This window comes from Rhinoderma darwinii, chromosome 3 (assembly GCF_050947455.1).
Source record: "Rhinoderma darwinii isolate aRhiDar2 chromosome 3, aRhiDar2.hap1, whole genome shotgun sequence".
NCBI classification, from domain to species: Eukaryota; Metazoa; Chordata; class Amphibia; order Anura; family Rhinodermatidae; genus Rhinoderma; species Rhinoderma darwinii.
This window is the reverse complement of record NC_134689.1, coordinates 262,326,857-262,341,414: the sequence shown is the minus strand read 5'-3', so window position 1 is coordinate 262,341,414 and position 14,558 is coordinate 262,326,857. Positions and strand designations below refer to the sequence as shown.

Here is a 14,558-nt window from a genome sequence, read left to right as displayed (position 1 = left end):
TGAGCGCCACGGGCAAAAACTCTGCAAAATACGCTTTCTCTGCCTCCCGTTTATGTCAATGGGGGGTCAGAGGCGTAAATTGCCGAAGATAGGGCATGCTGCTTCTTTTTCCCGCAAGCGTTTTTTTACCGCTCGCGGGAAAAAATGCCTCCCATCGAAATCAATGGAAGGCATTTTTGGATATTTTTTGGCTTGTTTTCCGACGCTTTTCCGCGTCAAAAAACGTGTCAATAAACTCTGCGTGAACAGTGCCTGCTTCTAAGGCTACATTCACAAGCACGTGAATCCAGTCTGTTATGCATCAGTGTGGTTTGCGTGGCATGCGTTATTCACTCCCTCGCAAAGCACATGCTTTTTTTTTTTTTCTCGATTGAACTCAATGGTGACGGAAACCTAGCAAATGGTTTCCATCTGCCACCGTTGTGACAGGGTTCCGTTATTTTGACGGATTCAATAGCGCAGTCGACTGCGCTATTGGTTCCTAATATATATATATATATATATATATATATATATATATATAAATAGAAAAAAACTTAAAGGAACAGCCATGCGGTCCAACATGGCTCCGACCTATGCCAACATTTTTATGGACATGATGGAGGAGATGTCTATCTATGTGTCCCACCACTTCCAATGGGTCTTGAGGTGGTGGCGATACATGGATGACATCTTCCTCATCTGGACTGATACAGAAACCTCATTAAAAGAGTTTCATCAATTTCTCAACTCTTTAGATACTGATATTCAATTTACTATGGTATATTATTCAGAATCCATTCAATTCTTGGATGTTACAGTGATGGCCATCGATAACACTCTGAAAACGAAATTACACGTGAAGGATACTGATCGCAATACACTCTTGAGATATGAAAGCTGTCACCCTAAAAATATGATCAAATCATTACCTTACAGCCAGATGATCAGGGTAAAGAGGATCACAGATGATCATGATGATCTATTTAGATCTTTGGATATCATGACCTCCAATTTTTTGGAGAGAGGATATCCTAGATCATTAATTTCAAGACATAGAGATAAAATTTGTGATATACCGAGAGAGAAACTATTCGAAACCTCTAAACAACATAGACCCAAAATAATCCCTTTTATCTCCACATATAATGAATTAAGTGGGGACATCTCTAGGATAATGAATAAACACTGGCCTATTTTGAAAGGGAGTTATGAACACATTGAGGAACTAAACAATGGACCATTGATGTCATATAGACGTACACAAAACTTTAGAGATAGACTGGTTAAAACAAAAGTCAAAGAATGTAAAAATGCTTCACAGCCTTTATTACAACCACTGAAACTGGGCAATTTTCCTTGCTATCATTGTGTAAATTGTACATATATGTGCAGAGGTAAGGTTTTTATACACCCTCAAACTGGGAGAAACTATGATATCAGACACACATTTACCTGTGATTCTGATTGGGTTGTCTATGCGTTATGGTGCCCTTGTCAATTAATATACGTGGGGGAAACTACCTGCACGTTTAAAACTCGCCTAAATAATCACAGATTTTCAATTAGGAAGAAAAAACTAGATCTACCTGTTGCAAAACATTTTGCTGAGAAAGGACATACTGAGAGAGATCTAAAATTTATGATCCTTGACCATATTCCACCACTATACAATGGTGGTGATAGACATATGGCTTTGCATAAGAGGGAACTGAAATGGATATTCTTATTGAATACGTTGAGACCTAACGGACTCAATGTAGAATTTAATGTGGATAGGATTACTGTGTAACGTCTTGTCTCCCCCATGTACTCTCGTATATGATCCTCATTGGTCATCTTTTTTGGTGACATGATTTTATTATATTATGCTTTATCAGTAATTTTTTCCTTGTTATTAACATATTTATTTTGTATTATTCTAGATTCCAACGGAACTTCGGGACCATTCTCTCATCTTCATTTGATCCAGCTGTATTTGCAAAAAATTGACTGCTGGTGTTAGATCTAGTCCCAGCCCATATAATAAAGATAATTCTCTATATACATTGCTTATTTCTTGTCTCGTATGGTGATAGTCAGTAGATAAGATGGGGTTAAATACCCAGGTATATATATATATATTTTTTTTATATCGCTTTTGCGGACTTGACATTGCATCGACGAACATAGGTCCGTTACACGTTTGTGATCTGCTGGGATTCCCCATACACATTACATTGTGTTTGGTTGGATCCTAGAGTTCCTGGGGACTAGTTCCCTCTTAACCACGGAAGTGTGGACAGGGATCTAGTATACCCGCGTGTGGACCTTTGGGTGCTCTGTATCCGCCAACATATATGAATCGTTATAAACATCGCTATAATAATACTGACTGTCTCCACGAGCCTATTTTTAGATCAAGTTTTGATCTTTTACCTGATTGGGACTATATACGATACCAGCGGTAACTACGTTACAACATGTATCTCTTTAATCACACAGTGCTTTGTGATTGGAGGTTGCTTGACAACGGTGTACGCTTTGCGAGGGAGGTGCTCGGGGCGGTGAATGCGTTGTCATCACTGCGCTCCTGAAGCATCCTGTTGCATAGTGACGTAAAAACTTCCGGTCCTCTAAGGGTATGTTCACACGACAACTGCAAATACGTCTGTAAAATACGGAGCTGTTTTTGGAAATACAGTCTCTGAATGTGAGTCGTTTTCGAGTTGTATTTTGGTGCGTTTTCATGTTGAGGCGTATTTCGGTGCGTTTTTACACACGTAAATGAGTTGGTATTCCATGCGTTTTACAGACGTATTTCAAGGCGTTTTTAGAGTCGTTTACAGGCGTATTTTGTGGATTCAAGAGGCGTTTCAAGACCCAGCCCACTAGGGGGCTGTACTTCTGCCCCAAGCGTTTAAAAAGCCTGTGCAAACACTGCCATTTCCCTTTTGGATAGAGCAGTAGTAACTGAGACAATTATTTGTTACCAATGAATTCCCTCTGTCCGGCAGGGCCATCCCAGCAGGGCCAACAAGTGGTGCTAAGGCCCATCAAAGTGCGACGCCGCCACATGGCGGCCCTCATGCAAATAGTGCACAATGTGATTAGACGTAAACGAATTCGTGAGGTAAGTGGCTCCATTTATGCAGTATGTTGGCTATGTGGCTTGTATTATTGCACATGATCCTTCTAATTTTCCTTTTGTCACACTTGATGTTTCATAGGAGCATGCACGTGGACGCAGGTTTTGGGTTCACCCCATTAATGTCCTGCGCTACGAAAGGGGTCATATCGGCCACCTTTATGATGAATTACGACGGTGAGTTTTTGTCTGGATGCTTAATGCAAAAGTACCTTAGGGATATTTCCTCTCGTTTCAATGTGTACTTCAGCAGCTATTGGGCCAAGTACTGCTGCACAGAGTGTAGCATCAGCCAGCAAATGTTGCATGACACAGTCTGGTTAATTGTCCATGGAGAAATGTCTACCACATGTGGCAACATGTGGTGACGCAAAAATGTGTTGATGTTAACCTCTGGTTTGCTAACTGGAACCCAAATTACAACAATGCTACGTACAAATCCGAATACATCTTGACATTAAAAATTGGGGTTGCATTGCCATTTTGTGGGAAGCTTTCCCGAATGTATGTTGCACATGCTGTGTTTGTCCATGTGGCTTGCAATCGCCGTTCATTAAACCCACATTGCATGTGTAACGTTATAACCTTTTGGGTCTGTACTTGTATTATAACGTGTATGTCTCTGCAGCTTCCCTCGCAAATTTTATGAATTTTGTCGGATGTCTATCCCTGCATTTGATGCTTTGGCGGAGATACTGGCAGTCCATCTAAGGAGGCATGATACCGTTATGCGCAACGCCATTAGTCCTGTGGAGAGGCTGCTGATCACGTTGCGGTGTGTTTAAATTTATTGAAAGGCTTTTCTAAAACATTGGCAATTATGTTGGGTCGCAAATTCATCTTTAGTCATTTATCATTTTGCTATGTGAATGTCCTCGTTCTGCTGATGTTGCATTACGAATACGTGTTCCTAATTGTTTTGTTTTTTTTAAGATTTCTGGCAACAGGGGAGAGTTATTCATCCCTGCACCTGCAATTCCGGGTGGGCAAATCCACGATTTCTGGAATTGTCAGGTGCACATGCCAGGTGATTTGGCAGTATTTGCAGCCCATCGTGATGCCCAGTCCGTCTCGGGAGATTTGGTTGCAGGTGGCAGCAGGCTTTCAATCTGTGGCCAATTTCCCCAATTGCATAGGCGCCGTCGACGGGAAGCACGTACGTGTGCAGCAGCCACCGCGGTCTGGATCACAATACTTCAACTACAAGAAGTATTTCTCCGTGGTCCTGATGGCGGTGGCTGATGCCTCGTACAAGTTTGTTGCAATTGACGTCGGCGCATATGGAAGCACTGGGGACTCCCGTGCGCTACTGACCTCTGATTTAGGGAAGCAAATCCTGCTAGATCAGGTAACTCTACCTCCACCCCAACCTCTTCCGGGTACCACGCATCCAGTCCCCTTCGTGATGGTATCGGATGAGGCTTTTCCACTGCTGCCCAACCTGCTGCGCCCATACCCACGGAGGAGACTAGATGCCCGGAGGAGGGTCTTCAATGAGAGGCTGAGCCGGGCACGACGCTTCGTGGAGTGCACCTTTGGGATCATGGTTAGTAAGTGGAGGGTCTTCACCTGTGCCCTTCAGTTGGATGCGTACACAGTTGATGTTGTCATTAAAGCTGCCTGTGTTCTCCACAACTATGTTAGGGATCAGGAGCGAGGTGAGGTTGATGTGGAGACACAGACAGCTTTCCGTGATGCCATCATCAACTGGGGCTTAGGAAGGCCATCCAACCGTGGAGTACAGGTGAGAGATGCCTTCACGGACTACTTCATGAGTCCCGAGGGTGCCGTGCCCCGGCAGGATTCCAGCCACACTGTTCAGCAGCCGCTCCCGGACTAGGACCAAGTGTATTCTGTGTTGTGAGGATGCAATTGTGGCTCTGAAGCCAAATGAACGTTATGACACAATGTATGTGAAATTTTTATATGATATATTATTTAATGTGTTGTGTTGGTGTGAATAAAGCCACAATGATTTGTGTCTAGGTGGACAGTATGAGCCCTGTCAAAATAAAATGTGTCCAAAAAAAGGATATGTTGTATTGTTTGCTCATAGAACGTTGATAAGTAGTGTGGGGTTGTGCTCCCTTTGTGAACGCCAAAGCACATGGGACAACAGAAATCTGGTGGTAACATTTTTTTTATTTTACATTACCAAAGGGGTAATGTATCAACCCAAACTTAACAAATTAGTGCAAAGAACACAAGGTGCTTTGGTTCTATGAAACTGGTAAGTTACCAACATATTTTTAGGACCTCCACCCAGACACATGCACAGTTACATGTTAGTAAAGCGGGGAGGAGAGTCATATGTAGAGGGAGGTGGGTAGTTTGTGGGGTAGCTTTGGTGATAGGCATTTGTGCTGTATTGGGATGGTGGGTAAGGGTAAAAAGATTGAGCAAAATGTGAGGCTGTCGAGGGATTGGATTGGGAGGGAGGTGGGTTGGTGTGCTCCGTCTGGGTGGAGGCATTTTGAACGAACCGGCTGTGGGGCATCTGGGATCGGGCCTCCCTACGGCCAGCGACACGATTTAGGCTGCCAATCAGCTCCTCTACAGGGGGCATGTGGGCAGCGAACTCAAAGACTGCCACCGCAGCCTGGAAGTAAGTGATCACATCTTGTGCTACTTCCGGTGGCAGCCGACGGCAACGAGAGGCTATGGCATAGCCAAAATAATCAAACTCGTCGTCGCCGTGGACCCTCCGGATAAAGGACATGGCGTCCGACTCAACCTCCAGTTGCCTGTCCATTGTCCGGAGGGTTCTTCGAGCCCGCTGCCGGGTTGCAGGTGTGCGGGTGGGGGGAGCCGGACCGGTTGGGGATGCCCTTGGCAACTGGGCCGCAGCAGGTGCTTCTGGCTGCTCCTCCGACCCATCAGCTTCAGTGTGCGCCCATGAGGGACCAGCCTCTTCCTCCGAGTGGCCCTCCGCCTCGGGTGTTGCCTGTTGGGAGGTAGCTGACCTGGTTGGGCTCTCCCTGTGCTGGTGTTCGAGCTGAGCAACTGGCTGGCGTTCCACTTGCCGGGCAACGTTACCACTGGATCTAGGGTAAGGCCAAAAAACTAGTAAGAAGCCGGTTGTGAACGCAAGTAACATGTGTATTAGCGTCGCAACTATGTTTAATCAAGAACCTATTTCACACCCAATAATAGGACATCCAACACATTAGTTAAACAAACCCCTGGGGCCAATTGAGCAGATAATTTCCCTTTGCAAGCATCCCAACTTGCAGGACGCATGTAGTGGTTCTCGAAATATTGCGTACAATGCCGAGCAAACACAAATCCTTGCCTCCTTCTTGACACTTTGGGACTACGTAAACAGGGGGAAACGGTGGTTTGGGGAATCAGGACAATGTTTCTTGTCCAGGGAGCAGGCCACTTAGGGGCTCACATGAGCATGTATGCTCTCTATAATGTTGCTTGTTAACTGCACATCTCCACAAACCCACACATTGAATGTTAGCGATACGCATTTCAAACCCCCTAATCGTAAAGAAACCCAAAAATGACAAGCAACATTTAGGTTTGGGGTTACAACGTCGGCATTGTGAAATGTTCTTGGAGGAATTTACAGGACCCAAATCATACCTGGATGTATGCTGTAAACGGATGCGGACAAATGAACAGCATGTGTTGTTAGTAAAATTGCCCGACTTCAGAATAGAATATACCACAACTTACGGGCGTAGTGCTCTGTTGGGCAGGAGGAACATCAGCTCCTGATGGTATGGGCAGGTGGAGACTTAGGAGGGAGAGGCCCCACTCCTCTCACCCTTCCTTATCACACGCTGGAATCGATCGCGTACGCTTTTCCAGCGATTTTGCAGATCCTTCTCTGAAAAGTAATAACCCAAATAAAAAGTTACGTTCCAATCCTTATAGTATAGCTTGCTAAAAGTGGCACTTGTTTTGGTTGTTTGGTTCAAAACCGATTTGTGCTTGAAACAGCACCATAGCAAAAATGCGTGTGTATGGTCAAAAATTTTGGTTGCTCCTCTGAGGCGTCCCAGACTGTTCTCTGTAAAGCTTTGTTCTGCACATACTGAGCTTTGGACGTTACAACGCAACTACCTCATTATGGGGAAAAAACTTATGTGGAGATATTCCGAACACTCACCAATCACTTCCTGCTCATTGCTGGATCGCGCCAACCAATCGGGGTACAGGGCTGTGCAGATCTCCTCCCATGCATCCTGCCGGCGGACTCGATTGCAGTAGGACGCATTGCTTTTATCCCATATATTTGGGCGGGCCTGCACCTTTAAGAAAACCAAACACATAAATAAGACTATAAATTCGCGTAACACTCAAATGTAGGCTTCACAAGCAAGTGTGGACAAAGGCCCGGTTTGCCACCGAAAAATTACTGCAGTATACTCACAAAAACCTGAACTCCAAACATGCTAAGCTCAATATTTTAAATCGTTCCAACACCAACCCTTTAACAAAATGTGGCTCCTAAGGTGAATTCGTGTTGTTAAGTGCGTAATGGTATCCGCATGGGTTGGACATGACAAGAAACACAGGGAATTGTGTGGGGTGTACATGATGATGTGCTCCAAACACAGAACAAACAAATGCACGTCGTCACTTTAAATAATCAATAACAGGGAGTGGAGATTTGTCACACATTTTAGCACACCATGAAGTAGTCCCAAATATGCAGGCAAAAGTCCACCTACAAGTTCCATACACAGTTCACAAAAGGCAAGCCACGTAGTGTTTCAATGCATAGAATTACCTCATGAAAACATACAGTGTCAAGTTAATAACTGCTGCACATACGCCGTGAGGTGTGAGGGTGTGAAATGTCACCTGTACATCTTGCAAACAACATGGATGCGTACAATGCATTGCTACAATAGGATACAATTGTAGGTAAAACGCAATACCGTCTTGCAATACATGCAGATGTAAGGAACACATTACCTCACATTATGCAAACTGTATAGACACATGTTTGTCCTGCAAGACTGTCTGCACCTTTAGCCCAAACATTTGAAACCTAACAAGATGGAAACTCCAAAACATACATGAATGGTGGTTCAAACTGTTCCTTACCTCATTAATTAGGGCATCCACATCGATGTCCATCCTCTTATAAGGTCGGGGTGGCATGGTGAAGCTCCTGCTAATATTTTTATTCAAAACTTTATCTTTCACCCAGAACTGGCCTTCCAAAATGGCCGATTAGGCAACACCCCTTGGGGGAGTGTTTACCAAGTCTCATCCCTATTTCGAGGCGTATTTTGAGGCGTAAACGCTGCATAATACGCATCTAAATACGACTCAAACGGACCGACACTGTATTTTACACTTTACATTGACTTCTATGGAATTACGCTTCGGCAAATACGTCCCAAGAATTGCCCTGCACTTCTTTTTACGAGGCGTAATTTTACGCGACGTAATTGCCGTCCGACGCGTAAAATTACGCGTCGTGTGGACAATACAGCGTTCTACACATAGAAAGTAATGGGCAGATGTTTGCCGACGTATTTGAGACGTATTTCCAGACGTAAAACGAGGCAAAATACGCCTCGTATACATCTGAAATTTGGCCGTGTGAACATACCCTAACCGGATGTCGGCAACTTATATACACACACCCACATATCTTACAATACTATGCTCTGTGTACTGAGTGCTGTTATACACATAGCCTGTACGCAATTTGGATGATGAAGGTCCTGAAGCTCTGATTGGTGAGGGGAACTAATGTGACTAGTTCTGACACAACTGTTGTATATTTGATTATGTTGTAATCATGTATTATTGCATGTTTATTATGCGATAATGTTGTTTATTTTAAATGTATCTGCACGTGCACTTTATGTATCAATATTTTGATTGTACTTGATACCATTCATATACACAATGCTCTGTAATTCTGTCACTTTGCACTTTATTTGTATTTTAATGAGATGAATTATGTATATGCTCTTTTGCTCTTTATAAACCGTTATCACTCAGTATGTCACCATGCTTGATAAAGGTCCTATTGTAGGACAGAAACGTCGCTGTTTGTTGGCTGAATAAACCACTTATTTTTCACACTTTTGGAGTGCTGCAAGATTTCTATTTTTATATACTGCCTTGTCCTTGGATCTGGATGACTTGCTTGGCACCTACACATTTGTTTCTAGTGAGTGCTGCTGCTTTCTATTGCTGTATACTTTGATCCCATCAGCTGGCACCACGTTGATTATTTTTGATCACATTGTTACATGGAGCAGGTCAAACTACCTGTTGGTATATCTACAGCCAATAATGCAATCTTTTCTGATGAGGACATTGCGAGAATTTTAAATGGAGCGGAGGATGATATTTCGTTTCTTAGTGTTCCTTCCACACCGGACATCAAACGGAACCTAGAGTTTGAATCTAAACGTCTAATCAATGTCGAGCTTCACTTACTCACGTTGGGCCAATATTACAGGAACAGGATGGTTCCCCGCGGCATGAGATCTCAACTTAAACCAACGATGCACATGCAGCATGAGGAGTTCCGCAACAAACATGAGCAATTGGCAAGTAAAAATGCGCTTGATACTATATTACTTAATATGGACTTTTTACAAAGAGATTTAGCTGCACTCAAGATCAAGACCATTAAACTTAAAGACACATTAAAGACCCTCATCTCTACGGATGACTTCAATATGCATATGGAGAAATTACATACTACCCTGGGTAAAGTGAGAACCGAGATTGAAGAAACAAAAAAGAGGAAATGGCACCGCGATCAAACAGATTACCAAACGGGTCGCGTATATACTTGGGATAATACCCTTGATTATACAAATGTATCATCTAGACGAGATAAACAACCAAGAGTTCAAGTGTTCAACAGGGACACAAGCACACAGGGTCCAGTCCGGAAAAACGCACAACGAAGTGAACAGGATGATTTTTTAGAGTTGAATATACTGGACACTACAAAAGGAAAATCACCAGACGAGCAGGACGCAGGAGAAATAGAGGGAGGAAGAACCCGCCTCCAGAAACAAGCACAATACAGAGGACAAAGACCACCGAACAACAGCAACAGGAAAATACTATCCAAACAGTGGTAAATATCTCTACTCATAATCTGTCTGATATACAATTACAGACCCTGTCAAAAGGTCTTTCGTTTGGCCCCAATCAACATACTGATTGGTTCCAATTGGAGTTAGATCTGTATAAGTTTATTAGAGCTATCAAATTGAAAGTCTGGTTTAATATACAATCTAGTGAAGTGGTGGAGCATGATACTCCTCCTAAATTATCTCTGGGTAAAGTAGGACTTTATAATAAAAGTTCGTTCCAACCCCCGATTATGTCACATGCTATTGAGACATTTAGAGAGTTGGTTCAAAAAGACCTAAATACATTAAAAACACAGACGAATAATGAATTTTTTAAACACCCTAACATGACCTCTTCTGAGATCATAGCTCTTGAAGAACTTATCCATAACCACGATCTCACGATCAAACCCGCTGACAAAGGGGGTGCGATCGTGGTTATGGATACAATTATGTACATTAATGAATGCAATAGACAGTTACTTGATACTAACACCTATAGGTTGTTAAAGGGAGATCCTAGATATGACATTGAAAAGAAAATTGGATTATTAATCACTCATGCAATGGAAGAGGGTACTATAGATCAACATTTTAAAAAATTCTTAATAATAGAACATCCAACTACCCCCTGTTTATATTTGTTACCCAAGATACATAAAAATCTGTCAAATCCACCTGGCCGTCCCATAGTGTCTGGCAGAGGGTCATTGTTGAATAATATCTCTATTTTCGTTGATAAAGTTCTGAGAGATTTTGCGATCAGTGCTAAGTCGTATGTAAGAGACACCTCAGATTTTTTGCAAAAACTGAGGATGATTACCCTACCGGTAGGTTCACTATTGGTTTCTTTCGATGTTACATCACTGTACACTTCAATTAATCATAGTAAAGTGCTAGACTCTGTGAGACGCAAGTTATCTGGCTCTGACTATGATGCCACATCTTGTGAGTTTATCATGGCACTTGTTGAGCTAATTTTGACATCCAACTATTTTTTGTTTAATGACAAATATTACATTCAACTTAAAGGAACAGTGTCATCACAAATTTTTTTTTAATATGTTAAAGATGTTAGTGCTTTATTAAAAACGTTTATATTTATTTGTGTGTTTGTGTTTTACTTTTTCTTATTTTTACACTTTTTCTTCCCTATGGGGGCTGCCATTTTTTTTTTCCATTTCTGTATGTGTCGATTAACGACACATACAGACATGGAATACGGCAGCCACAGTCCCATAGGGACTGCGAACGGGTCCCGTCCCATCCACTTCTGTGTACGCCGTCTGTGTGGGAACTGCGCATGCGCCGCTCCCACACAGTCCAATTTGAAATGCGCGCCGTCCGGCGCCATTTTCCTGTGGACCTGAAGTCGCGGCCGGACAGTAAGATTACTACTTCCGGTCGCGGCTTCCGGACTTGTGCACTTGGACCAGCGGCAGCAGACGGAGCGGATGGGCCGGAGGGAGCCGCGGCGGCAGGAGCAGGTAAGAGATTTCTATGTATGTTCGTGTTTGTGTGTGTTTACTACTGTATGTAAACCTACTACACTGTGTGTTAGCTCAAAAAATGGCGACACACAGTGTAGGAGGTTAGACCGTTCAAACCGCTCGTTTATCCCGGCACTAGCCAGGATAAAGGAGGGGGGGATTCTCAGAGCTCACTAGAGCGAGTGCTTTTTTCCCAATTTTGCAGCAAAAAGCAATGTGGTTGCTTTACCACATGCAATGCTGCAATTTTGGGAATAGCTCCATCTAGTGACCAGCAATGGGAAATATTATAAATTAGAATCTAATTTATAATATTTCCTGACTCGTGAAAAAAATAAAAAAAATTTGAACAATGTTTAATCACCTACACACTAAATGTTTAATTAAAAAAAAAAAAACATGTTTTGCTGGCAACACATTCCCTTTAAAGGAACAGCCATGGGGTCCAACATGGCTCCGACCTATGCCAACATTTTTATGGACATGATGGAGGAGATGTCTATCTATGTGTCCCACCACTTCCAATGGGTCTTGAGGTGGTGGCGATACATGGATGACATCTTCCTCATCTGGACTGATACAGAAACCTCATTAAAAGAGTTTCATCAATTTCTCAACTCTTTAGATACTGATATTCAATTTACTATGGTATATTCTTCAGAATCCATAAAATTCTTGGATGTTACAGTGATGGCCATCGATAACACTCTGAAAACTAAATTACACGTGAAGGATACTGATCGCAATACACTCTTGAGATATGAAAGCTGTCACCCTAAAAATATGATCAAATCATTACCTTACAGCCAGATGATCAGGGTAAAGAGGATCACAGATGATCATGATGATCTATCTAGATCTTTGGATATCATGACCTCCAATTTTTTGGAGAGAGGATATCCTAGATCATTAATTTCAAGACATAGAGATAAAATTTGTGATATACCGAGAGAGAAACTATTCGAAACCTCTAAACAACATAGACCCAAAATAATCCCTTTTATCTCCACATATAATGAATTAAGTGGGGACATCTCTAGGATAATGAATAAACACTGGCCTATTTTGAAAGGGAGTTATGAACACATTGAGGAACTAAACAATGGACCATTGATGTCATATAGACGTACACAAAACTTTAGAGATAGACTGGTTAAAACAAAAGTCAAAGAATGTAAAAATGCTTCACAGCCTTTATTACAACCACTGAAACTGGGCAATTTTCCTTGTTATCATTGTGTAAATTGTACATATATGTGCAGAGGTAAGGTTTTTATACACCCTCAAACTGGGAGAAACTATGATATCAGACACACATTTACCTGTGATTCTGATTGGGTTGTCTATGCGTTATGGTGCCCTTGTCAATTAATATACGTGGGGGAAACTACCTGCACGTTTAAAACTCGCCTAAATAATCACAGATTTTCAATTAGGAAGAAAAAACTAGATCTACCTGTTGCAAAACATTTTGCTGAGAAAGGACATACTGAGAGAGATCTAAAATTTATGATCCTTGACCATATTCCACCACTATACAATGGTGGTGATAGACATATGGCTTTGCATAAGAGGGAACTGAAATGGATATTCTTATTGAATACGTTGAGACCTAACGGACTCAATGTAGAATTTAATGTGGATAGGATTACTGTGTAACGTCTTGTCTCCCCCATGTACTCTCGTATATGATCCTCATTGGTCATCTTTTTTGGTCACATGATTTTATTATATTATGCTTTATCAGTAATTTTGATAAAAATTTCAAAAATCAATCAATCACACACATACTAATATATATATATATATATATATATATATATATATATATATATATATATATATAAAATTATAATATAAAGTTTTTAAATGTTTACATAACCTTGTGGCACTATATACAAGGGGGAGCGCTGTGTGGCACTATATACAAGGGGGAGCGCTGTGTGGCACTAAATACAAGGGGGAGCGCTGTGTGCCACTATATACAAGGGGAAGTGCTGTGTGGCACTATATACAAGGGGGAGCGCTATGTGGCACTATATACAAGGGGAGTGCTGTGTGGCACTATATACAAGGGGGAGCGCTGTGTGGCACTATATACAAGGGGAGTGCTGTGTGGCACTATATACAAGGGGGAGCGCTGTGTGGCACTATATACAAGGGGAGCGCTGTGTGGCACTATATACAAGGGGGCTGTGTAGTGCTATCCACAGTGGTATGTGTGTGGCACTCTTTATAGGGGGGGCTTTTTGGTGCTATTTACAAGAGGGGGAGGGCTGTTTGGCGCTCTCTACAGGGGGCTGTATGGCACTATCTATAGGGGGCTGTGTGTTAACGCTCTCTGCGGGGGGATGTGTGATATATAGAGGGGGCTGTGTATGGCGATATCTATGGGGGTGTGTAATATCTACAGGGGCTGTGTGTGGCACTATGTACAGGGGGCTGTGTGTATGTGGTGTTTTACAGTGTGTGGTATTATTATATTCAGGCGCGCAGTGTTTGGTGCTATTATATTTAGGGGCACAGTATGTGGCACCATGATAACTTTATTTTCGTTTATAGGTGTGGAAATGTTGGAAAAGTGAGGAGACGTCTAAGTGGCAAATTCTGCAGAAATGAGTCATGGCCGGGAGAAGTCGTCATGAGCGCTGGACCGGATGGAGAAGAAAAGAGGAAAAAAACTACTAGAATCTGAGACGTCGTCACCTGTGAGTCACTAGATTTATAGAGAATCTGTCACCTCTCCTGACATGTTTATTATAGGAATCCTTGTATTTCACAAAAAGTCTTTCTGCATTCCAGGACTGATAGACAATTCCCCTTGTCAGGAGGACGTGTCCCTGCACAGTGTGATACTCTCAGTATGTAGGGACACAGCCCTGTGACAAG

At 42.4% G+C, this 14,558-nt stretch overlaps 1 protein-coding gene and 1 long non-coding RNA gene across 2 annotated transcripts; one reads left to right on the top strand and one right to left on the bottom strand.

Moving 5' to 3' along the window:
• Positions 1–661: 661 nt before the first annotated feature.
• On the top strand, positions 662–4,946 carry LOC142750430 (uncharacterized). Its single transcript, XM_075859431.1, has 5 exons — positions 662–1,286; positions 2,976–3,091; positions 3,189–3,283; positions 3,735–3,881; positions 4,040–4,946. The coding sequence occupies exons 1-5, from the start codon at positions 662–664 to the stop codon at positions 4,944–4,946; spliced, it is 1,890 nt and encodes a 629-aa protein (XP_075715546.1).
• Positions 4,947–5,242: 296 nt separating this feature from the next.
• Positions 5,243–7,363, bottom strand: LOC142748055 (uncharacterized). Its single transcript, XR_012882126.1, has 3 exons — positions 7,227–7,363; positions 6,791–6,944; positions 5,243–6,150 (listed from the first exon to the last, which is right to left on the bottom strand). It is a non-coding gene; the product is annotated as an uncharacterized LOC142748055 (long non-coding RNA).
• Positions 7,364–14,558: the final 7,195 nt, after the last annotated feature.